The sequence below is a fragment of the Apodemus sylvaticus genome, chromosome 13 (assembly GCF_947179515.1).
Source record: "Apodemus sylvaticus chromosome 13, mApoSyl1.1, whole genome shotgun sequence".
NCBI lineage: Eukaryota > Metazoa > Chordata > Mammalia > Rodentia > Muridae > Apodemus > Apodemus sylvaticus.
Genome location: NC_067484.1, coordinates 89854728 through 89881770, shown reverse-complemented (window position 1 = coordinate 89881770; position 27043 = coordinate 89854728). Strand labels below are relative to the sequence as shown.

General features: G+C 40.7%; 1 protein-coding gene across 1 annotated transcript in view; it reads right to left on the bottom strand.

Annotated features, from left to right (window-relative positions):
- Chst9 (carbohydrate sulfotransferase 9) overlaps positions 1-27043 on the bottom strand; it is a 228819-nt gene that overhangs the window by 133127 nt on the left and 68649 nt on the right. The window contains exon 2 of the mRNA XM_052155848.1: positions 4584-4622. Within this exon, the coding sequence (XP_052011808.1) occupies positions 4584-4622 (39 nt within the window). The remainder of the gene's footprint in view (positions 1-4583; positions 4623-27043) is intronic.

Here is a 27043-nt window from a genome sequence, read left to right as displayed (position 1 = left end):
ATTCTCCAGCCCTCCAGTACTAAGCTTTACTTAATAGTTAACTGGATTTGAAAGGCAAGAAAATTGAAAACGATATATATTCAACAGATGTCATCCCTGCATCTTAACAAACCTCTGACATTGTTTTTTTCCAAACTATAATTCATGAGAGGCATTGCATACCTAAATTCTTTAGTATTTTATGCTATGTTGTCTTTTAATATCAAGAACACCACAACACTGAAACAGACAGGATTTTTTTTACAGAACTTTTTTTTACTCACTCAGTAGACTTTTTTATGTAAAATAAATCTTACCTTTTTTCATATATTTCTGATGAAAGAACTGGATTAGTGAAAAAGTCAGGGCAACTACATCAACAATCGCATCAAGTGTTTGACTCTTTTTTATCTTATCCATGCATTCTTACAATGTCACACATCCAAATTTAGCCTTGGTTTTGTGTCTGTGTTGTGAGAATAGGTTCTGTGATTTCAAAGCTAGTGTCAAGGGGCACGTACATGCTTTGAGTTGCTTTTCAAAAATTTCAGCAAATGATACCAATTTATATTATTCTTGTAAAATTTATTTCTGGTTTAGGCAAAATAGTATCTTAAATAAAAGAACAGCCCAGGTTGCAATCAGAATGCAGACAAGGTCTGAGAATATCTCAAGTTAAATTTTAAATTACGCTTGTTTATTTGTTTATGTATGTGTAGGCACGCACGCTACAGTGCATAAGTGGAGATCATGGATGATTTTCAAGTCAACGCTCTCTTTCTACCCCTGGTTCTTAGGGATTGAACACAGACCATTGGACTCAGTGGCAAATGCTTTTATCCCTGAACTATCATCCCATTGTGTCAGATCTTACAGCTGATGTGTGTATGTGCATACATGTATGTGCATCTGTGTATATGTGCATACATGTGTGTGCATGCATGTATGTGTGTATGTGTGTGTGTGCATGCAAGTGTGTGTGTGTGTTCATGGTTCAGGGATGTGAGTTTATGGCTTTTTGCACCAGTTCACAGGCCTGACAAGGCCAGAGAAGGCTATCATGTGTCTTCCTCAACCATTCTCCATCTTATTCTCTTGAGACAATGTCTTTCACTGAACTGTTAACTGCGTATTTCATCTAGGAATGCTGGCCAGCAAGCTCCAAAGATCTACCTTCTCATCTGCCACTCACTGCCTTGCTGGGCTTATAGCCACATGTGGCCATAACTGGTGTGGGGACTCTATCTGAGGTCCTCATTCTTGCAGAGCAAACTTTCTTACCCACTGAGCCACCTCCCTAGCTCATAAAATTGAACTTTTATCCCACAGCCTTAGTGACATGGGCTATGATATACTTAGTTTAGGTAAAATTAACCAAAAGCTTTGAAACATAATTCAGTCTGTTAATGAAATTTGAACCATGTAAGGGTTTTTGTGTGTTGACTACATCTACAAAGCAGGTCATTTCAGTCAAGCAAGGATGCAAACAATAGCCAAAAATGGAAACTACCTTCAGAATGAGCTAGCCAGCTACCTGGAATACTTTGCTATAGGCTTTACCTGGATGTACAGCTTCACATTAGGAAGTTATTTCTTATGCTGATCAAAAACTTTCTTCTGTGAAAATTTAAATCCAATGAAAAACGTCAATCTATTCTATTTTTACTTATGTTGATCTCTCTCTCTCTCTCTCTCTCTCTGTGTGTGTGTGTGTGTGTGTGTGTGTGTGTGGTGTTCATGTGAGCGCACAGTTGGAGTGGTGGTGGGGGAGGGTCATAGGAGGATGTTTGGTCTCCTGAGGATGCTGAGAACTAATCACCATTTTTCTCAAGAGCAGTAAGTTTTCTTCACCACTGAACCATTTACCCAGCCCCAAATTCTTTAAACAATGATTTAAACAGCCAAGCAAAAATGAGGCTTTTTGTGTATTCCTCTCTGATGGGTGTTATTTTTGCATAGCCACAGGTTTTTTTTTCCTATAGTTTTTTTCCTATATGTTTTGGTTTTCCTTATTATTAGTGAAATAAGGTAGGGGTAGGTTCAACATAATTAAGACCAAATTCTTTTCTTCTTTAGTGGACAGACAGACCTAGCAATACATAAGGAGGGCACAGCCTCATCTGAAAAGCAGATGCCGATTCTGAAGAGAATGGGTGGTACATGGACTCTCTGTGACCGTCAGAAACAGCAAGGTCACTAACATTCAGGGTATTTCAGAGTCTAAAGGTATGTCCGTGCATGCCAGTTTCACACACTTACTGTGTAGATACTCATGACAAAGCTGACAAAATGACTGTGTCACTCTCAGAAAGGTGCACCATCATCTTTACCAGGACAGATTCCCTGAATGCTCCCTTGAGAAGTCTGGGCCCATACTTGAGTGTTTCCTGTACGTCTCTCTTTGTAACAAACTTTGTGTTTAAGGTTTATGTCAAAACTGTCCTCAATACTGAAATTCACCCCCAAAATAGACAATTTTCAAAAGCATGATCTATGTTTAAATAACAAGATATTTACATTTTCCCACCAGCAAGCTTGGCTCTATTACTTAATTATTCTTGATTTCATTTATTCTGGATACCAGGCAGGTTGACATACTATAGACACATGGGGTTAGTTACCTCCATTAGTAAGAGGGGTTTCCTTGGTGTTCTACTGATTGTTGTCTCCCAACAAAGATGTGTTAACCTTAGAAATGACTTCTACTTCTTGAGAAAATTTTGTTAAGGAGTCTGCCCCTTACACTGTTAATGATATTCTGCGATATTTGTAAACAGGAGCATAGCTGTCATTAGATAGGCTTCAACCCACAACTGGTGTTAGGCAGGGCTTGGGGAATCCTGCTGAAGAGGGGGAATAACAGATTGAAGGAGCCAGAGGGGTCAAGGACACCACAGGAACAGCTACAGAATCAGCCAACCTGGGCCCATAAGGGCTCCCAAGGCTGACCTAAGCCCTCTGCACATATGTAACAGTTGTGTAGCTTGGCCTTCATGTGAGACTCTTAAGAGTGGGGGCATGGGCTGTTTGTGACTCTTTGCCCCTACTGGGTTGCTTCTTCTAGCCTCAATAGGAGAAGATGCATCTACCTTTATTGCCACTTAATATGTCAAGGCTGGTTGATATCCATGTGAGGAATGGTCAGGAAGCTGTTGCTACAAAAGCTGGGATTGAAGTTCGAGTTCTGTCTAGCCTTTGTCTTTAAGTTATCACCTTGAATACGTGGAGCTTTTAAGTCTGTGATTACAGAAGGAACGTAATGAGGCATCTGGAACAATGCTTTGGCTAATTAACGTTCTTCCTCTCTGCAGTTTCTTTCATGAAGAAGCCAGTAGCACCGCTTCTATGCAATGTTAGAAAACGGTACACACAGTCTTCCCTCAAGGGCAAGAACAAAGGTGGTCGCAGCTCTGAACAACCAGGCACATCCTTGAATTCATACATACACATGTGTGTATGTCTATGTGTATATTTGCATGAATGTGTGTGCACACATATGTATATGTGCATGTGTATATTATATGCATTATTGGGCTTCAAGAGGCCGAACAAAGACAAGGGGCTTAAGTTTTAAAAGGGAAGCTGAAAGATTAATTCTATTGCCAAAATGTCCTAGATGGATGCTACATTTGGATAGAGGTGACAAGGAATCTGGAGTTCTGTTCCCTTTCAGATGAGGGTGCAGACTCTGTCTTCTTCTAACCAGAGTAGATTATTGAAATGCATATCACACCTGAGAACACCCTCCCACACACACAGGGGGAAGAAGAATATTAGAAATAACTTGCTTTTACATTAGCAGCTGGCAACTACTATAGGAATAAGAAACACGGCTGTTGAAATTTGTGGAGTGGCGGACACACGTTATCTAAATGAAGTTAATATGTTCCATGATTGTCCTCACACCTGTACCTAGTGGTCTCCAATGTCTTAATGTGAATGCTTGCTCAGTGAGTGAAATTTTTCTTCCCCCATGATTTTAAATGAAACGCCAAATGAAAAGTCAAATAGAGAAAATATGGGAATATAAAAGCTTATTTTGTATTAGTTAGCAAATATTGACTGCATAATGTTGTAATTGCATTGACCCAAGTAACATCCACCTCTAGAAATATGAGAATTTTATATTCTATAATCATTGATAACACATTAACAATTTCTCCCAGATATAAAGATTTTCTAAGTTAAATAGTTAATAAAATTTTGAAAAAAACATCGCTCACGCAAATGGTTTTCAGAAAAACAACTGAGATTCATAGATGTCTGAGAAAAGAAGCCAGCTGACAATCCCGACAAGAGCCTTATTTCTGAACTGCTGATTGTAAGACTTTCTTTTTGTTATGTAATCATGAAAAATTGAACATTCCACCTCATTTTCTTTTGAATGGAAAGACATAATGACAGGGATATAATTGATTGATGTGGAAACTGAAATAAAATCTAAGTCTATTAACTTATTTTAAATTAATTTAATATTGATCAAGTCAAGGATCATAAATGATAAATGTTAATGTGAAAACTTGACTGTGAAGTTACAGCCACGTTTTAGAAGTTGGAAATAATAACAAAAAAATGGAGCTGGAACTAATGAAGTGAAATCTTACCTGATACTCCTTTTGGTTCTCTTTTCTTCTCTATTCTCCCTGAAATGAGAAGAGAAGTTATGGAGTGCGGTCCTGAGAATATGATACTTTAATGAAGATGAAATCTGTTATCAAGAACTTTTAATAGCATGACCATTCAGAAGCAACAATGGTTGCTTCCCACTTGGGCCTCTGACATCTAACCATGGGATTTAGTTTACAAGGTTTAGAGTTCCAAGCATAAATTCCCTCCTGAATAGCAGGCCTGAAGTCTCATCAGAAAACGGGTGGCTACTCTCTAGCAGTCACACCACTGTTGCACTAGTGGTGAGCCCTTGCTTGGGAGGTACATAGCATAGCACATAGATCTATCACTGAGTAAGGCTATCGCGATAAAAGACTGTTTCCCAACAGTAAGCCTAAATGGTAATAATTCTTATTTAAAGCATTGGGGGGGGGGCAGATAAATAAAGTAAGACAAACTGTCTGAGTCAGGGTTTCTATTCCTGCACAAACATCATGACCAAGAAGCAAGATGGGGAGGAAAGGGTTTATTCCCCTTACACTTCCACACAGCTGTTCATCACCAAAGGAAGTCAGGACTGGAACTCAAGCAGGTCAGGAAGCAGGAACTGATGCAGAGGCCATGGAGGGATGTTTCTTACTGGTTTGTTTCCCCTGGTTTGCTCAGTCTGCTCTCTTATAGAACCCAAGACTACCAACCCAAGGATGGCACCACCCACAAGGGGCCCTTCCCTTTGATCACTAATTGAGAAAATGCCCCACAGCTGGATCTCATGGAGGCACTTCCCCAAATGAAACTCTGTGATGACTCCAGACTGTGTCAAGTTGACACACAAAACCAGCCAGTACAATTGACCCTTTGTCAACTTGACACACAAACACATCACTATTAAGCCTCAACCCTTACTTTCTTATTCATCCCCAAGATATAAATAACTTTAAAAGTCCTACAGTCTTTACATATTAAAAGTTCAATCGCTTAAAAATGTTCAATATCTTTTAAAATTCGAAGTTTTTTAAAATAATTCAAAGTCTCTTAACTGTGGGCTCTGCTAAAATACTTTCTTCCTTCAAGAGGGAAACATATCAGTCACAACCAAAAGAAAAACTCAAACTCCAATGGTTCAATGTCTGGGGATCTAACTCATAATCTTTGGGGCTCCTCCAAGGGCTTGGGTCACTTCTCCAGCTCTGCCCTTTGTAGCACACAGCTTGTTTTCTAGGCTCCATCTGTCTGTACACCACTGATGCTACTGTTCTTGGTGCTCATTGCATGGCACTGACATCTCCAAAACACTGCTGTCTTCCACTGTATCTAGGCTCCACCAAGAGCCTCTCATTGGCTCTCTTCATGGTGCCAAGCCTCAGTTCCTTTGCATTACCCCATTCAGTCCTGGGCCATCAATTGCAACTGAGGCTGCACCTTCACCAATGGCCTTCTGCGGCTTCTCACAGTACAGAGCCTCAGCTGCTCTTCATGATCTCTTCATGCCTTCAAAACCAGTACCACCTGGGTGACTCCTACACAGTACCAATTCCAGCCACAGCACAAAGTACAACTGTGGCTATATCTGGAACACAGCCTCTGTGCCCTCAGAAAACACTTCCCAGAAGATTTCACCTCAGTGATGCTGGTATCTTCTTAATTACCGCTAATTTCTTAGCTCCAGCTAACCAGCATCAATAGTCTCAGTAACCCAAAGGTTTGCTTTAGTGGTTTTGGTATCTTGTTAATCACAGCTGATTCTTCAGCCCTAGCTAACCAAAATTACAGAATCTTCACAATAAAAACAGCAATAGTCCTGATAAGAGCCTTTAATCTTCCCTCTGAAATTTCACAAGCCAGGCCTCCATCTTCGGCACTGTTCTCAACATTATCTTCCAAGCTCCTATAGAGCATCCCACATAGCCCTTAAGACTGAATGGATCTCTAGCTCAAAAGTTCCAAAGTCCTTCCACAGTCCTCCCCAAAACATGGTCAGGTTGTCACAGGAATACCCCACTACGCTGGTACCAATTTGTCTTTGTCAGGGTTTCTATTTCTGCACAAACATCATGACCAAGAAGCAAGTTGGGGAGGAAAGGGTTTATTCCGCTTACACTTCCATGTTGCAGTTCATCACCAAAGGAAGTCAGGACTGGAACTCAAGCAGGTCAGGAAGCAGGAGCTGATACAGAGACCATGGAAGGATGTTTCTTACTGGCTTGCTTCCCCTGGCTTGTTCAGCCTGCTCTCTTATAGAACCCAAGACTACCACTCAGAGATGGCACCACCCACAAGGGGCCCTTCCTCCCTTGATCACTAATTGAGAAAATGCCCCTCAGCTGGATCTCATGGAGGCACTTCCCCCACTGAAGGTCTGTGATGACTCCAGCCTGTGTCAAGTTGACGTACAAAACCAGCCAGTACACCAACAATGATCAGGAAAGCTGCAACAAGGACTGGCCAACTAGGAACAGAATAGCCTATGTATACCATCCAGTTCATCCAGAGGAAACGTTTACAGCTTGCTTCAGGGATATATTCTCCAATACTAGTATATAGAATTTATCTAGCAGGTAATGAGAGAGTGAACTGGGTTATGGTGAGTGAGAATGAAAAGCAGTGGCTGTCAGAAGTGATGGGCGTCAAAACAGAGGCCAGAGATTTACAAAAGGTGAGATGAAAGGCAGGCTGGAAGATCAAGTTTACGCAGATAACTTGGGGCATGTGGTGATGCTTTGGGGGAAGTGATAGGGTAAAAAAATGAGGAATTTTATGTGAATTTATTGAGTTTAAAGTGTTATGGGAATAGGAGGCTTAGCAAAGATCAAAATTGAGAATGTAGATGCAGGATATGCTGATCTTCTGCAGACGGCTGAAGAGAGGAATTAAATAGAACGTAAAGACAGATGATAGGTACAAATAGGCCAGAGTCAATTTCTTACTCATGAAGCTCTCTGCAGCTTATAAATGGGGCTGATGGAGCAAGAGCGCTAGCTAACACAAGCCAGTGTTAATGTTAATGTATGGGACACTTCTACAGGCCTCAAGGCTCAGGGAAGGAGATGTACCCCAGGCTAATGGTTCGAAAGGACACCAAAGCAGAGGTGAATGCACCGCCTTATCGTGGGTAAATGAAAGTCACCCCACCCATGGTCACTTTCTTATCACCTAGCAACATTTCATGTCTGGAACATCATCAAGGAGTTATGTAACACATCAAAGCTATACATGAACTTTATCCAATGGATTCTTCAAGCCCTTAATATCTTTAAAAAAAAATGCTAAAATACAAGTCTCCCCTCCTCCAGAAGCATGCATTGGAGAATCCTTTTAATTGGCACCCTGATTAATCATTTTCATTTGGGCTATTTCCAGAAGACTTGTGGGTTGCAATTTATTTCAATGATTCAACCAGATAAATAGCATGAACAGACCATTTAAAAGCCTCATTTATTACCAGGTAAGGCATATGTTTCCTTTTGCAAGTTTTCTACAGGACTAGCCACCTCATACTATTTGGTTATTACACACACGATTGCTAGGTGCCCCTTATGTTTTCAGAACTTTAAAATATTTCATTCAAAGCTTGACTTAGCAAAGTGTTTTAGAATGCAAGGCTCTGGAGAATCTTTAACTTCTATTAGAATGAATTTCTGAGAATCTCAAGTTGAAAGTGAGTGTGTTTAAGGCAATCATGGCTTCCTCAGTGGTCTGTATCTTCCATCCTCTTGACACCCCATTCCCTTTAAATCTCGCTCACCACTGAATTAGACTGACTGGTGTAAAACAAAGTTTTGTGGAAATGGTGAAGAGTCACCTCCAAGATTGGTATAAAACTTGCCATTTCCTTCTTTCTGTCTTGAAAGTCTTCCTCTTGGTGAAGCCGGATAATGTATATGAGGATAACTACACAGTCCATGGAGAAGCCCACTGGCATTGAACTGAGGCCTCCTGTCAATATCCAGGGAGCTCACATCAGCAACCATCAGCATCCCAGAGGCATAAACAGTATAGTTACTAGCCATAGTCAGGAACTTGGATGATTCTGGTTCATCCAAGTTCATGGGCCCATGGTGTTAGACTTTGAATGAACAATGTCTCTTATGAGTTTCTATATTTGAACAGTTCCCCAGTGGATGGTGCTGCCTGGGAAGGTTATTGAACCTTTAGGGAATGGAGCTTTGTTCAAAGAATGATTGTCAGTGGAAGGTGTGGGGGTGGAGATGGGGTTGAATCCGTATTTTCTGGCCCCACATCCTCTTCTACCCCTCTGAAATGGGATGGGCTAGGCTCATGCTCTTTCTGCCACACCTTCTCCATCAGAGTGGACCATGGCTTCTCTGAAACAGTCAACTAAAATAAACATTTTCTTGCTCAAACCGGTTTATGTCAGAATATTTTATCCCAGCAAAAGAAATGAATTCATAGACAAAACCAGTCTTTCACAAGATAACCACAGATACTCATGACATAGTAAAAGTTTATGTTTTGACCTGGAAAATTGTTATGAATACACTCAAAGCTTGTGTCAGCTCACCATGTGAGGGAATACAACCTCGGTGATGCTAGACCTCGGCTGCTTCTTGGCTTTCTCTTCTTTAAAGTGAGGAACCAGAAGCTGCATCTTTTCAACGTTATGGAAATGAAATGAGCCCATGTAAGTGGATGGAATTCCCATGAGATATTGGGATCCAGTGTTTCAGAAGGGAGGATAAAAGACACATTAGAAGATATTACTGCGACTTTAAACAATTTTTGCTTCTGGGGTATACAAAAGAGCTTTGTAAGTGGAGAAGCCTATATAAATGTTACTTAAAGATTCTCTCCTGCTAGCATGTCTATCACAGGGAACAGCAGTTAGATTTGTGCTTTTAGTTGTATACACACTAAACTTTTAAATTACAAAGATAAAGTAACAGAGCTAAACAAAGAATTTTCACCTGAAGAAATTCGGATGGCTGAGACACACCTTAAGAAATGCTCGACATCATTATCATTAGGGAAATGCAAATCAAAACAACCCTGAGATTTTACCTCACACCAGTCAGAATAGCTAAGATTAAAAACTCAGGAGACAGCAGATGTTGGCAAGGATGTGGAGAAAGAGGAACACTCCTCCACTGCTGGTGGGATTGCAAGCTGCTACAACCACTCTGGAAATCACTCTGGCGGTTCCTCAGAAAACTGGGCACGACCCTTCCGGAGGATCCTATTTACTGCTCCTTGGTATATACCCAGAGTATTCCCCAGCATGCAATAAGGACACATGCTCCACTATGTTCTTAGCAGCCTTATTTATAATGGCCAGAAGCTGGAAAGAACCCAGATGTCCCTCAAAGGAGGAATGGATACAGAAAATGTGGTATATTTACACAATGGAATACTACTCAGCAATTAAAAACAATGAATTCATGAAATTCTTAGGCAAATGGTTGGAACTGGAAAATATCATCCTAAGTGAGATAACTCATTTACAAAAGAACACACATGGAATGCAGTTACTGATAAGTTGATATTAGACCAGAAGCTCTGAATACCTAAGACACAATTCACATATCAAATGATTCCCAAGAAGAAGGAAGGAGAGATCCTTGGTCCTGGAAAGGCTTGATCCAGCATTGTAGGGGATTACAAAGACAGAGAAGTAGGAGGGGGTGATTGGGGAACAACGGGCGGAGGGAGGAGTGCTTATGGGACTTATGGGGAGGGGGGAAACCGGGAAAGGGAAAATCATTTGGAATGCAAACAAAGTGTATAGAAAATAAAAAAAAAGAAATTAATCAATCTTCTAAAAACAAAACAAAAAAAGAGAAACAACAGAAAAATAAAACCAAGATAAAGTACCTAAGACAAATTACATTGACCAAGGGACACCAGCCTGTGTGCTTGCAGAGAGGTGACCTGCTAACTGTCTTTTCAGTCTCTTTACCTTGCTCTGTGTGGATGATGTAATCTTGCACCCTCTCAACTTTGGTTTCCAGAGCAAGAAACCTAGTCTGCACCCTGCATCTTATGATCCACACGCTACCTAGTTTTCACGTCTAGTGGAAATCCCAGGCTGTGGCTTCCGTTGCAGCACATTTCACGTCCATCACAGGTGACTATCCTAGTCTTGAGTGCCATCGCATCCTGGTGGCTCCCACTCAGATGTCTGAACACAAACCTCAGCCTCCCCAGCAGCCCTCTTTCCCAGACTCCACACTCTTTCTCTTCCAAGCCTTTCACTCTCCTTCTCTCTCACTGTCATCTCTGTAGTCCTGAACTTGACCTGTTTTCCTGAGATCACCTGATGTATATAAAAGAATTCTTAACTGACTTCACTGTCTTCTCTGCTCTTATTCCTCTCTGTCAAGGATTAAAGTCCATGTCCTTTAATAAGACATTTGTGACTGTATGGTTTTACCACCATTTGTTTCCTCCCACCATCCATTAATTACATTCATGATACTCATTTTGTGAGATGTTATGTCTCATCTCCCCCACGTGCTTCCTGGAATGCCCTGGCTTATAATTCCTGCCTTTTAAATTCCAAAGGGTGAATTCCCACTGACCCCTTAGAGCACAGTACATTTAACAGTTCTATGAAGCCCCTTCCTCTTGGGACTCCCTTAGCTGTTTGTTTTATCACAAGCTGAGTCCAGTGACTGGTTGATGCTTACATGCAGTGAGTCCTATTTTCCCCCCTGACACCTCCCGCTATGCCTTGAAGACTAGATGGCATTAGCATCCAGGGAGCCCCCTCACCACACCCCCAACCACACTGAGACACTAGAGTGCATGAAGCTGATTTTAGTACTGCTCAGATTTAGCAAACACACAATCAGAATATAGTTCTTAGCAGGTATTTATATTACAACTGACAACCTAGAAAACTATTATATTAGAAAAGTGGGTGATAAAGTAACGGAGAGGCTTTCAGAATAATGAGCAGGCATTCTGTCCTACTTATGCTTTATTTTATAACATTCTAGTTTAAAAGCAGCAAACTATGCTTTGCATCTTATTTCTGTGTAAACCGAGATGCAGTTTTCCACCTGTGAGGAATAAAAACGGATCATCAGCTCATAAAAATTGAATTTGCGGGATAAAACTTTTCTCTTATATAAGAAAATGTACTCAATTGAACACTAAAATTTCAAATTTTATGACTATTTATGTACACCAATCTCTGATGCCATTCAAAGCTTTTGCATTTATCTTGTTACACAGAAAAACATCAAGTGCACATCAATTTACAGTATATATTCCAGAGCTTTTGTATAGACGTCTCTTAATCACAGTTGACTATTTGTGATATGTTAGAGCCACAGGCAAATCCTTGGCACATATAGAGTGTGTCACCAATAATGAACAGGGGCACCTCAGTGACTGTCATCACTCCTAAGGAAAAGAAAGTTATTTGATGGCATTTGCAGATGGGCACACACAAGGGTACATATGTTCATACATATGTGTGCATATAGGAGAGAATGTGCCCAAGTATGCAATAATTTCATGCTCAAATCTACTCTCCATCTAAAGTGTGTTCTCTCTCCTTCCTGCTTCTATCTGTGTACAATAAAGTCTGTCATGGAATCTGATCAACCTTCCCTCTCTGCACGACCAATTTCTCAGTAGCCAGTTCTGAGTTTGCATTTACTCTAAGTCATTTTATCTGCCCTGCTTTGAGAGGTATTATTAATCACATCCTGTTGCTAGGATACCTGAGAATGTTCATTTATGTCCAATGTTTCTTTGGCAAAATGCACTATGAAGAAAGCATAGGCTCACGACAAGGAAAATTACTATGTGCATGCTCCTTGTTTTAAGAAAGGGTGTGTGTGTGTGTGTGTGTGTGTGTGTGGGTGGGTGGGTGTGTTTCTCTCTCTCTCTTTCTCTCTCTGTCTGTGTGTGTGTCTGTGTGTGTATTTGCATGTTTTAGAGGCAATAACCTCCAGATGATAAAATGCTAATTATTGTGACCTTGGAATAGCAATTATGTTTCATAGACTATAATGGGGAATTGCAAATATTTTTGTAGAATCTGTTGTACATATGTACTTCTGAGCTTAGACAAAGTCAAAGGAAGTAGGTTTTTAATCCCATTTATCTGACAGAAACTTGGGTAGGGGAGAGGATCTGAGATTTGCTTATTTCAAATGCTTTGATTAATGGCCCATTCTTCACAGAGTTAGAAAGAGCAATTATCAAATTCATCTGGAACAACAAAAAACCCAGGATAGCTAAAACTATTCTCAGCAACAAAAGAAAATCTGGGGGAATCAGTATCCCTGACCTCAAGCAATACTACAGAGCAATAGTGTTAAAAATTGCATGGTATTGGTACAGTGACAGGCAGGAGGATCAATGGAACAGGATTGAAGATCCAGAAATGAACCCACACACCTATGGCCACTTGATCCTCGACAAAGAGGCTGAAAACATCCAATGGAAAAAAGATAGCCTTTTCAACAAATGGTGCTGGTTCAACTGGAGGTCAGCATGCAGAAGAATGCGAATTGATCCATCCTTGTCTCCTTGTACTAAGCTCAAATCCAAATGGATCAAGGACCTCCACATAAAGCCAGACACTCTGAAGCTAATAGAAAAGAAACTGGGGAAGACCCTTGAGGACATCGGTACAGGGAGAAAGTTTCTGAACAGAACACCAATAGCGTATGCTCTAAGAGCAAGAATTGACAAATGGGACCTCATAAGGTTACAGAGTTTCTGTAAGGCAAAGGACACCATCAAGAGGACAGATCGGCAACCAACAAATTGGGAAAAGATCTTCACCAATCCTACATCAGATAGAGGGCTAATATCCAATATATATAAAGAACTCAAGAAGTTAGACTCCAGAAAACCGAACAACCCTATTAAAAAATGGGGTACAGAGTTAAACAAAGAATTCTCACCTGAAGAACTTCGGATGGCGGAGAAGCATCTTAAAAAATGCTCAACTTCATTAGTCATTAGGGAAATGCAAATCAAAACAACCCTAAGATTTCATCTTACACCAGTCAGAATGGCTAAGATTAAAAATTCAGGAGACAGCAGGTGTTGGAGAGGGTGCGGAGAAAGAGGAACACTCCTCCACTGCTGGTGGGGTTGCAAATTGGTACAACCACTCTGGAAATCAGTCTGGCGGTTCCTCCGAAAACTGGGCACCTCACTTCCAGAAGATCCTGCTATACCACTCCTGGGCATATACCCAGAGGATTCCCCACCATGTATTAAGGATACATGCTCTACTATGTTCATAGCAGCCCTATTTATAATTGCCAGATGCTGGAAAGAACCCAGGTATCCCTCAACAGAAGAGTGGATACAAAAAATGTGGTATATCTACACAATGGAGTACTATTCAGCCATTAGAAACAATGAATTCATGAAATTCTTAGGCAAATGGATGGAGCTAGAGAACATCATACTAAGTGAGGTAACCCAGACTCAAAAGGTGAATCATGGTATGCACTCACTAATAAGTGGTTATTAACCTAGAAAACTGGAATACCCAAAACATAATCCACACATCAAATGAGGTACAAGAAGAAAGCAGGAGTGGTCCCTGGTTCTGGAAAGACTCAGTGAAACAGTATTTGGCAAAACCAGAACGGGGAACTGGGAAGGGGTGGGAGGGAGGACAGGGGAAGAGAAGGGGGCTTACGGGACTTTCGGGGAGTGGGGGGGGCTAGAAAAAGGGGAAATCATTTGAAATGTAAATAAATTATATCGAATAAAAAAAAAGAATGAAAAAAAAATAAAGTGCTAGTTGATTTATAAGACCCAACTTCAAATCCCTTGTCACCACTATTGTCTTGACAGTTGTACTGTTTTATCTACAAGAAAATTCATCCTCAGAATATGTATTTGGGCAATCAGAGTTAAAAACATTTCCATCATTATTTTAAAGTAATTTCACAGTTTTTGAGGGGTTGGGTGTCAGTGTATGAAGATTTGCTAAACTCAACATCTTGTCTTTTCCTACAGGAACAGCACTGCTTAGCAGAAGGAATGTGAACTCTGAGGTTATTGACTGACTTCCACCTTACCACATCCTTCCTGGAAATTCTGCAGTCCTGGGAAGAAAGTGCAGGGTGTCTTCTTACATGTGTCTTCATGCTCTCGCTCATGAGTGTGAGAGACACCTACACAGACACATGAGTGTGTGTATCTGGAAAACATTTATTTACTATCCAATTATCACTAACTTTTCTTACTCTGAGTTTTCAACTGAAAGGAGAGAGGGTGCTCACCAGGGGTAGAAAGGAAGCATGAAGCTCTGGGTGGGGTTCACCCTCAACAATGCATAAAGTGGACAGTATGGCACATCTGCTATTCTAGAAAGCACGAACTAAGGCAGAGAAATTATAGGTTCAAGGCCATCTTGGCTACATAAAAAGTTTGAAAGTACAGCCTGGGTTATATGAGACCCTGTCTCAAAACCAATAAAACAAAACCACAATATCCACAATAAAACAAAACCACAATATCCACAAAGCGAGTGAACTGTGCTTCAGTCCTGTTTCTCAGTGTTCTCAGGAAAGGATTTTTATTATAGTCATGTTAAGAATAGCAGATAATGTTGTGCACCATCGATGGTGTTCCTATTCTTGCTGTCAGTGTATTATATGGATTCTCTCCCTTTATCCTCACAGCATCCTGGGTATTTCAGATTCTGTAACTGTTTTCAGTATAAAAGCAAACCTGAGTCATGAAGAGTTTTGACTTGGCTAAGGCACCACACTACTAAAACCACACATAAATAAGAGTACAAAACACAGGTGGGGTGAGAAACCCTGAGGAAGAAAGGGTTGACATGTTCTCAGGCCACAGAAAGCCAATTTGAAGAGTTGACTACATGAATCCTTTTTCCTTTTCTTTTTAAAATCTCTGCAAATTTATTAGCAACTTACTGTTCTTTGGATGAAACAACTGCTTATTTTATTGTGCCACAGCTAAGCATAATGTTTCATGAGAACAATTTCATAAAAGACCTTTAGATTCTGGAATGATGTAGTGTCTATTGAGTACCTACAATGAGGCAGGTAGGTGTTTTAATGACATTTAAATATATTTAATGAAATCATCCCATTAACCTCATGGGTAGATTGTTATCTTTTCCCAGTGTTGACATTGGGTTCTGCATCTTACTGTAACATGTACTGTGTTCAAGTCAGTGGACAGTGATGTTGAAATATGGGCCCAGTAATTTTTCTTGAGTTTACTCTTTGTGGTCATTAGAAAAATCTTTTAGAGCAGTGAAGAGCTTGGACCTACAGTTCTACTACTCATCATTAGGCATTGGGCACATCACTTAATTACTCTAGGCTAGAATATGTCCCTCTAGAAATGGGGGTGATGTGATCCTACTTCACTGGATCATTGTATGGGTTAAGTCCTAAGTGTAACTTATAGCAAAGTTCATGACATTCTTACCTCCATACCTAGAGGACAGTGTCACTGTAGAAGTTCCTTTATAGAGGCATTCCATGGCAGGTGCTGTCTAGTGACAGATGATTCTCAACTCAATCAAAGCCAATGGCTGCATCTATCACAAATATCATGAGGTTTGGTCTTTGAGAGTTTCTGCAGCCCTTGCTTTCTTTGGTTTCTCAGACAAAGAAGCCTTTTGTTTTGGTTATTTCCTTTGAGCCCCTCATGGCCTACCTTCTAAGGACAAGCTGGTTTGTTGAAATGCTTTTAACCATCTAACTGTTCTGAGTTATGTTGGGTTTGGTGGTTCATGCCAATCTCAGCACTTGGGTGGCTCAGCAGGAGGACTGAAAGTTTGAGGCCAGCTAAAAGGGCCAGCAAAGGCTCAGTGGCTGAGAGTATCTTAATTTCCATCCCCCAAATCCATGTAAAGGTGGCTAGAGAGAGAGAGAGAGAGAGAGAGAGAGAGAGAGAGAGAGACAACGCCACAAAGTCATCCTCTGACTTCCATGTGTATGCTGTGCTTTATACTCAAAATCGACATAATAATAAGAAATAAAAATAAGGAAAGTTAACACCAGTTGTGAACTGCTTTAAGATCCAGGATTTATATTTTAAATGTTTTGGGAGCAAATTGCTCTTTTAAATTTATCTTTTAATTTTTCAGCTTAACACATTTTTTCATTCTATGTACTCATTGTACATGGTACTGTGTTACACATGACCATTTTTATATAAACATATATTGTTTGTTGTGCATATTGTTGTAGTCCCCAGATAATCTTGTCAGAGTCCATTGCATTTGAATTTTGTTTAGTTTGTAGATAGGGTCTCACTTTGTCACTCAGGATAGCCTGGGAATCACAATGTAAGCCAGGCTGGCTTCCAACTGAGCAGTGTTCCTGCTCAAGCCTCTCAGGAATCCTGACACTGTGATGTAAGTAGGTCCTCCAGATAAGGTCATCATGTGAGTCACCATAGTGAATCTCATTTGGAGTGAGTAGCAGGTACAGCAGGCCATGGTGCAGAAGTGAAAAGATCTTCTTCGGGGAGCCTGATCCTCATCCTCTGTTTAAGTGAATGGCTGGACCTTGGACCTACAGTGGGCTTTCTTAGGGTTCAACTGTCTCTTCAGTCACATAGATAATGATCTCCAAGGAAATTGTTCTCACAAGGATGTGAAAGTCTTTTAAGTAATATATTGCAAGGGTGGGAACGGAGAGGCTTAACTGGGCCAATTTAAATACAGTTGGTCCAAAATTATTTAGGTAATTTTAGCAATTGCATGCCTTCTGCTTGGGGAATAGCACCAAAAGGCCACAGGCTTTGTTTCAGTATTTATGGCTGGATTCAGGTTGCTGTTGCAGTGGCTCTGGCTTCTGCACACACTGACCCCGAGTCTCTGGATGGTGGCAGATCCTTGCTGCCCTCCTGCAGCTTTGGATAAACGCCACTTGTTCTACTGTCTGCTTATTTGGTTAGTTGATACGTTGCTAGGATGCTTGGGCAAAGAGAGCCATTATCAGCACAGTGAATGCTAGGAGCTCCAGACAGTGTATACTGAGATACAAAAACTGGCTCTTCAGAAACATATCGATACAGATAGATCTGGGCCTCTGAGGCTGACCATCTGCCTTGGCAGTAAAGACACTCCATCTGCACTCCCCAGCCCCGGGGTCTGCCATCCGTCATAGTGTGGAGGAAAAATGAAATACATGAAGATTTTTCCTGGGCTGACTCCTCTGCCAGGAAATGGCAAAATTCTGTATGAGGAACATTTGTTTTCAGGTTGTCTTGGAGATCCTCAAGTGTAGAATTTCTTCCCAGTTAGATCCATCTGACAAGCACATAATTAATGTGACAAGCTACAGTCCCCTTCAGATTCCCCAGCACTGGCCTGGGTAAGGTAAATCCTCGACTAATGCTTTTGCTATTCAGAATCTCATTCTGAGCTAGTCATTTCTTGGCAGGGAAGATTTTTGGAAGACCTTTAGATGTTGAAGTCAGATTGGCAAAAGCCAACAGCCAGCAACTGCCAGGTCTTAAATAACAAGCAAAATGGGAACACGGGCTCTAATAACACAAGCTTCAGCCTCCGACTAAAGCAGAGATGGCGTTTGTACCTTCTTCTCTGCAATAAACATGTTTTGACTAAATGGCTCATGAATAATCAGTTTTATAGAACAGGGTAGTCTAAATGTCTTTGTCATATTCACTATATAAGAGACAGAAGAATGAATTATTTTGTAAAATAAAGATTTATTCATTCTTTAGCTACAGTAAAAAGGTTACACATAAAGGGGTTGTTTATGTGTAGAAAGAGAAGGGAGTTGACTTCTCTTTCTAGTCTATCCATTTATCTAGCACCATGTTAAATAGTAGACTTTGGCAGAAGTTACTCTTGGTTGATATCTTAGTCCTTAAGGGCTGAGACCTTAAGGACCAGGTAATCTTTTTCCTTAATCTTTAAATGCTTTATCAGGGAGAAGGAGAATATAGTATAAGGAATTGAGCTGTTTGGGGACACCATACTATGAGAGGACTCAAGTTAATTATACATGGCTTACATGTCATGGGCACCCCTACACTGTACGTGACCGACACAATATTCCAGCCATTCAAGCCAGGTCCAAAATGCAGAAATCAAGAAAGGATTTGGTGTTTTTAATGTGCTGTTCAAATGTATGACACACTTGCTCTGTGCTTGGGCACTATTGGAAGGAGGTAGAAGCTTTTAAAAGGGGAAGCCTACCAGGAGGATTTAGCCCAGTGCAGACATGCCTCTAAGGAGACAGTGTGGTGGACTTAGATCCCTATCCCCTTGATGGTGGTTTGCTAAGTTATGCCTCTAAATATGCCCAGTGTTTTAGCATCTAAACAAATCTGTTGATCATGAAAGAATAAATCTTTTTACTACTAGGAGTGAAATGAAAAGGCTGTCTACGTAGATTAACTTATTTTTATTTTTGTAAAGTATTAAATGGTATGGGGAGCTAGGAAAGTCCTTGGTCCATAAGCACGAGAACCTGGGTTTGGGTCACCAGTACCCACATGCAGTGGCTCATCTCTGTTACGCCAGAGTTGAAAAAAACAGACAGGAAGCTCGCTGGGGTTTGGTGGCTAGCCAATCTAGATGAATGAATGAAGTTCTGGGTTCAGTGAGAGACATTGTCTAAAATCCTGAGGTGAGAGGTCACTGAATAAGATATCTAGATCCACCTCTGTTCTACATGTGTGTGTAGACACACACGGACATGGACAGCATCATAACAGTACCTGTGTCTAAGCTGACAGGCAGAACTAGAGTTGTGCAAGGGCTTTGGTCCCTTAGAACTTATAAACCCTGACTGGGGTCTGAATTTGAGACAAGAGACTTCGCCGACTCCCCCAGCTTCCATGGCATCACCTCTGATGGCCATTAACTGTACCGCAAAGGCCTAAGAGCAAAGCTAGCAACTAATTAAAACTAAACTCATTTTCCCTGGGTTGGATCACTATTAAGAGATGAATTATTGGAATCTATATTAAATTAAGTTTTGCTATTAGTTAGGGTTAATTTTATGTATGAGATGACAAAGTGGATCACGTCATCAGTGGAGGTAATGATGCAAAGTCAGAAGCTAAGCTTCAGCTCTGCGTTTCTCATTCAGTGTAGTAATTTTCTGGCTAACAGATACACAGTCCAACCCAGCTTTTCATTTGTTGGGAGCAAGGACATTTGGTTGCTTTTTTTCCCTTCCTCATAATTGTCATTTTCTTAGCTTGTAGACAAACAGAGTGACCTTTGGTTTGCTCTTTGAGATGTCAACACAGTTTTTATGCCTATCAGCCCCGGAATTTTGTTATTTTGTCTTAAAATAATCTTCATCACACTTATTTTTTTCTCCACATTGAACCATATCAAAGGTTTGGGCCTCAGCCTTGCAAGTAAGCTTGTGTTTCATAGGGTGGACAAAGAAAACAAGGAAAGAGAGATTAGATGGGCGGTATTGAGTTATCGCTTTCAGCAACTGTGGCACACTCTGTAATCTTGTTAAAATATCTTTCTTGTACAAACCAAGGCAAGGATTGGAGTTTGCTAGAAAAACTGTTAATTGTTTAGTACATTTGATTTACATATGGGTCTGACACATGGAAGAGAGCAGAAAAGCAACTGCTAAATGCGTAGAAGACAGAACTGTAGTTTGTGTCTGTAATGTGGGGTTAGTGAGGTGTCAACTAGGAACCCACAGTCAGGGGCTAGGAAGGCTGCAGGGAAAGCTCAGGTCTCTCTGAATATGTTGTCTGTACATCAATTGAAAACCAGCTTCCTTCCAGACTGACTCCACTGGATGCTGGCACCACCATCCTCTGAATCAAGGGGTCAACTGTCCACCTAGTCCACCTATGATTTTCTTTCCAATGTTTACCTCATCATTTCTTTTAAGTTAAAGCTTTCAGTTTCTCATAGCTGATAGCATCATCCAAAGTCCAACTTCAAGGTAATATTTTTCTGTGCCAAAGGAATGAGGACTAAGATCTGGAACGTGTCTTGCATTTAAGGAATTATGGTAGTGAGTTAATTCTGGAGCTAGGCATTTCAGTTTGGGGGATCTATTTCTGCTCTCTTCTAGATATATCCTACCTTACCTATGTTTTAGACTGTGAAACCAACATGACAAATCCTCTAGCCAAACTCTGCCTGAATCTGATTTTCAGCTAATAGAATCAGACTCTCTCACTGGTGCGTGCCCTTATGTTCTAAAGGGTATTCAGAGACCCCCCCCCCCCCATGACCAAGCATGCGTATAGATCCAGTTTACAAACATTCCTGAGTAGTCCTTTACAATGCTGGATGGGTGGTGATGGACATCTCAAGAGAAGGCTACACTGCTTCATTTGCCGCAAAAATTGTCAGTGTCTGTATGCCACAATATACCCCCTTGGGCAGGCAGTGCCTGCAAAAAGTGCTTAGAAAGGACCAGGACATTCACAGAAGACCAGTTAATTCTTGGATTAGCCTCAGAGAAAGGACAAGAAAGCATTTTGCAAACTGTTTATAAAGGAGGAAATGGAAACTCAGATGAACTTGTCAAAGATTACCTTAGTTTTGAACAAAGAAAAAGTCACAATACTTAATATGCAGGGTTCCTGTTTGTAACATTTTGTGACATTGGCTTAATTTCTGCACAAAATTGGCTTAACTGTCTGCTACTTAAAAATAGGATGGGAAGCTGCAGGCAGCAAATGTTCCTTCTATTCCCCAAATTTGGATACATGGCCCATGTACCAATAACTGGAATCTCAGAAGTGAAGGAGGAGAGACAGGAGGATCTCACCAAGTTTGAATCTAGCTTGAGCCATAGTGTGGAATCTTGTCACAAAAATCAAAACAAACAAACAAAAGTTAGGAGGAGGGGTCACTAAGAAATATTTACTTTATGATGTTAAAATTAAAAAAGAAATTGTAACAAGGTGTAAATAAATTAGCAATTACTATATTTTTAATTTTGAAACGTTATTTTATAATACCCTTCTAATGTAAGCAGGGCATTTCTTCTCTGAGGTAGATATTACGGGATATGCACAATCCTGTAAGGTGTTTGAAATAAATATTGTCTGAAGTTTTATGGAAATAGGTCAATTCTATTCTTTTTCCTTTGTTGTGTAAAATACGTGTTTTTCCCCCAAAGAATTATCTGAATTGGCCACATACTTAGCCTCAATCTGCCAGTTTGATTTTAAACCTTCCAATTCACTGGTTGTTATAGTTTTCTTTGAAAAAGGTTATTTGCATTTATGTTTGCTATTTCTTTCTGTAATTGAGATTTTTATCATCTTTTTGAATCAACAACATTTCTTAGTTGGAGTGGCGGGGAGAGAGTTAAAGAGACTGGAGACGCTGCTGTCACTGCTGCCTGTCTTTGCTTCAGTGGCAGTGGAGAGAGGAGAGGCCAACCTGAACCAGGGGCAACCCAAGGGCAGTGCCAAGGCTGCCTAAGACAGCACTCCCAGAGCACCGCAGGTGTGTGGGAAGTACTTGGGCCATGGTTCTGAATTGCACTGTGACACAGTTAAATCTTCTCTGTAAAGAAAATCAGGAGTGAATATTAATAGGCAGGCTCGCTGCACTACTTGACAAGCTGGCAGAAGTTAGACAAAGACAAGGGTTTCACAGGCCAGGGGAGGTGTTATAAAATTCCCATTCCTTATTTACAAAGTTTGTGGAGCACAATGGAGAAAAGGAAGAGGGAGGTGGTGAGCTCAGGTGGAGTTTTCATAGCTCAGTTAGTATGATAGGACTCATGTTGTTGTGTATGGCTTCTGATAAAAATCTGTGCCCTGATGTGGACATCTTCATGATTTACATGGGTACTCTATTCATGGGATTTGAGGAAGCAACCTTGTTTTGTGTGTGTATGCTGAAAATATTATTCTGGTTTTCAGCAAAACCATTATGGCTCACTTCAATTTTTGTCCCTAAGCAAGTTATTAAGAATAAATTTATATATCCAAATGAGCTCTCCATGGACAAATGAAAGACTCACCTAAGGAAACTGCTCCCTCCCTCTCCATCTTTCTCCCTCTCCCCATCCCTTCTCTTCCCCTTCCCCTTCCCCGCTCTGTCCTCTCCTTTTCTCTCTGCCATCTATCTCCCTTGGTAATTATTTAACAGAATTGTACATGACATCATAGAGCCTTTGAAGGAAGTTCAGAGTCAAGTGCTTTGGCTATTCCAACCCTAGAGATGAGCTACACTTTCCCTCTCTGGCTTGTCTGCAGAGACCTCAACCTAACTCCACTGCCAGGGGCGAGGCTGGCAGCCCGTGATGCGCGGTGTTTCGCCCTGTGACACACGTAAAATTTGAAATAGATTGCCAGCAGCTCAGGGCAGGAGGGGGAGAGTCTAGTCCTGCTGGGCTATTTGTCATCTCAAGCATTTCAGGAACTCACGTGTCACCTCTTTAGCAGGATACACAGGGATATGTGTCCCCTGGCAAAATGCTTAGTTAGGGCGCATACAAATAAGGGCTCTGATGTGTAAACTTGAAGGGACAGAAAGAACACTAGCTGCCGGGAGCTTTCCTTCCTGTGGATAAATGACAGGCGATTCTTCCATAAATATCTTAATATTTTATCCTCAAGATTGAATAATATTGTATAATGGAGTTAAAATGCGCACCTAGTGAATAAGTTTGTTGGTTATAAGGTAGTTTTCTGTTAGTCTTCTTTCCATATATTGGCAGAGGAATGCAGTGGTGTTGGCTTATGTTTTCCTCTGAGTTCTAAAAAAACCAAGACTTTTCAGATCCCTCACCTCCAATTTGGAAACTTTTTATGACCCCTAGTGGAAAAATGCATGTTAAAAACACCAATGTTATGAAAAGAAAAGTTTTATACCAAAATAAAAACATCCTGTGAATATCTGCTGCCTCTAAGGTGATTGGCAAAATGACATCTTTATGGAAAATTTCTCATTATTTTTTGATGCCTAAAAATCATCTTGCCTATCAGTGTAAGACTCCTAGGATAGTATAGTTGGGAGTGGATAGGAATAAAGGAAAGGTGGATTTTACATATAATGAGGTCATCTTTAGCTTGCTCATCGGCCTTATATTTGAGAGATAGAGTTTAGTTAGTGCTTCTGAAAATGGCGGTCACAAATACTCTGTAAAGGGAGGGACTGGGAAAATATACATACAGTGAGCATAGCAAGCCTTACGAAGGATTCAGCCAATCAGAAACTCCCTAGTCAGGAAATTGACAGGAAACATTAAGTACTATAACCACTATCATTAATGTCACATGATGGTGGCTAAAGACTATAAGAAATGTCTGTGTTTGTTTCATTATACAAGGGAAAGGATGAGTGGGATTCAGCAATGTAGCATAAATGGCCCAGTATGATGGCACACAGCTGTAACTCCACTACTTAGGACGAGACAGGAAGATTGCAAGTTCAACGCTAGGCTGGACTAAACAGCCTAGAATAAATATCAAGATTCCATCTCAAACAACAAAATAAAAGTCAATTTGATGTAAGCATATTGTAAAATACTTGTCTAGAATAAGTTACAAGTCCCCTGGGAGCATGCACACAACATCAAACTTTATAGTTAACTGGAATATTACAATAATGTCTGGCTCAGGAAGAGAGGACGACTTCTGAGTCTGGGCAAGAGAATCAGGCAGACAGGGAGATGCTGCCACACAGACGTGGTGCACTTGCACATCTTAAGTATTGACTGTGGACCCAGCAGGAGAGATGAGCAGAAGGTCTGCCATGGAAGCTCCTCCTCCTCAGACTCTGACCTGGACTAGTTCCTCTTGCACCTGTCTGCTCACAGTGCAAGCAACTGCATCAAGCCCACGGGATCAGTGTGAACAGTGAAAGGAATGCTGACTTTGCGACTTTCAAAACACAGGAGCATATACAGCAATACTTGTGTGTGTGTGTGCGCGTGTGCGTGTGCGTGTGCGTGTGTGTGTGTGTGTGTGTGTATGTGTGTGTGTGTGTGTGTGCATGTGTAAAATTATCTTATATTCATCTGAAGTAATTGTCAGCTAAGAACTTTACGGCCTCGGTCTGCTAACCTAGGTCTAGACTTGGAAACTTCGAGGCTCCATACAGTCTAATCTGGCCTAGAATGGTTTCAGCCTCCCACACTTACTGCTGAATCAGCTTTCCCTACCTTGTTCCTTCTGAGCTCTGACTGGCTCTTTCAACTCTGCTGTCTGGCTTAAACTCCTCTTAGAGCTGAGTTGATTTGACTCCTCTCTCTATTTGCATTTCCTGAACTGCCATGCTTGGCCTCAAACTAACTCTTGCAATCTGTTCTAATCTTCCTGCTTCTTCTCCTTATCTGGCTTCGTCTGTCTTCACCTACATCTAGCTTGTTCTCTATTCAAACTATCTCTGTAAAATTCTCCCTGTAAAACTGCCTCTCTTCTTCTTCTTCTTCTTCTTCTTCTTCTTCTTCTTCTTCTTCTCTCTCTCTCTCTCTCTCTCTCTCTCTCTCTCTCTCTCTCTCTCTCTCTCTCTCTCTCTCTCTCTCTCTCTCTCTCTCTCTCTCTCTCTCTCTCTCTCTCTCTCTCTCTCTCCTCTCTCCCCCTCTCTGCGCTGATCCCTCAAGTAGCTTTCCTTTCCTTTCTCTCCTCATGAGAATCGGGCATATCTTATTCTATCAAATCTTTGATTTGTCACTTTGACTTCCTTTCAGTAAGACAGCACTTTCAAATATATGTGCTTTTTACAAACTAACTTTACCTTCAAAGTGTGTTTGTGTGCATGTGTGTAGTTTTGGAGGTTGGATGTCTTCCCCAATTGCTCCCTACCTTATTATTTGAAGCAAAGCAGTCACTGAACCAGGAGCTTACCAAATGTACTAACAGGTTGTCTAGCAAGTCACATCGACCCTCCCCCCCCCCCCCCCCCGCTCTGCTTTATCAGTTCTACAATTACAAGACACAAATGCCTGGCTTTCAGATGTTTGGCTTCTGAACTCAGGCTCTTATCAGTGTGCAGCAAACACTATATCATTTCAACAATCTTTCCACACCCTCAGTAAGTTAGGGATTGTAATTAAACCTAAAGGAATGTCACAATCCCTGAATGCCTACATCAGGTGTGTATTTCCTATATTCTTCAGTAAAAGAAATGCTTTCACTAATTGCTTATATTGCTATCTTCAATTGTGTGTAAATCTATTTGTGTTTTTTGAGGGGGAGTTGGTCTTGTGCACTGTGTATTAGGATCCTAATTTCTGTGCTCAGATATCCCTTTACAATCGTGATGCTGGCATTGTCAGTATTACTGAGCCATCTGTGTTAATGTTGCGTAAAGAATACTTTCTAATTATCTCCGATTGACTAACAAGGGGCTGATATGCCTATGGCTGGGCAGAGAAGGCAGGGCTTCTCATCCCCCAGAGAGGGTCCCAAAGTGGGAGAGGAATGAAGAGTAGAGAGAGACCATGTGGAGTGTGTCTGGAAGGAATCATGAACAAGTCGCCAAGGATTCCCCTTGGGGACACACATAGAACAGAGCAAGTCAAGGTGAGACTCAGACTGCAAGTAACATGGGACCTGTGGCTGTAAAGTAAATAACCTAGAGGGTGAGAACAGATGGATGTCTGCTCAGCCACAGTGCTTATAGCTAGTTACTAAACTTAATATGTCTTTGTGTCCATTACTTGGGAGATAGAACAGGAACAGATAAGGCTATCATGCTTAAATTACTTACTATTTACTTCTTTTTATATTAATTATACTCCACTATTTCCCAAATTATTTTAATTTCTTTCATATATTCATCCCAATATTTGAAATGTAATTGGTGTTACTTTCAAAAAGATTAAGTGGGTCTCATTAAACTTTTGTAAATATCGTGACTTTCAGGAAATTACCATCTTCATTACGTATCAAGTATCACCAATAATTACTTTTAATAATTCCTTCAGTGAGCTTCTGCATCATGTGAACTAACATTTGCTACCTCTGTATTTGTACCATCTATCTATCATCTATCTATCTATCTAACTATCTATCTATCTATCTATCTATCTATCCATCCACCAGTCATCTATCTATCATCTATCTATCCATTCTGTATTTGGAACTGAACCTAGCACCTTGCACATGCTTGGCAAATTCTTTGCCACTGAGTTACAACCTTAGGCTTTTGTTTTCTGAGATAAGGTCATGTTATATAGTCCTGGCTAATCTGGAACTTAAGACCCTCCTTTCTCAGCCTTCGGATTCCTGGGACTACATGTGTTCTACAAACTTTCATGGATGTCTGTAGTTGGCTATTTTCATGGCAAACTGGACTGACACTGTATCGCCACAGACAATTTTGACATGTATTCAGTTCAATTTTGTTTAGAAGATTAGACACCTCTTAGGGCAAACCGCCAAGATCAAAACTGGTGGTGCATCAAAAGCTCGGCAGTGTTTCTGGCTTTGTGGTTATGCATTACTAATATTTTGTGGCAAAAAACAACATTGCACTCTCTGATATTTTCCTTCTCTTTAGGAAAAAATGTGAATAAGGAAGGAAAGAGAAGTAAAAGAA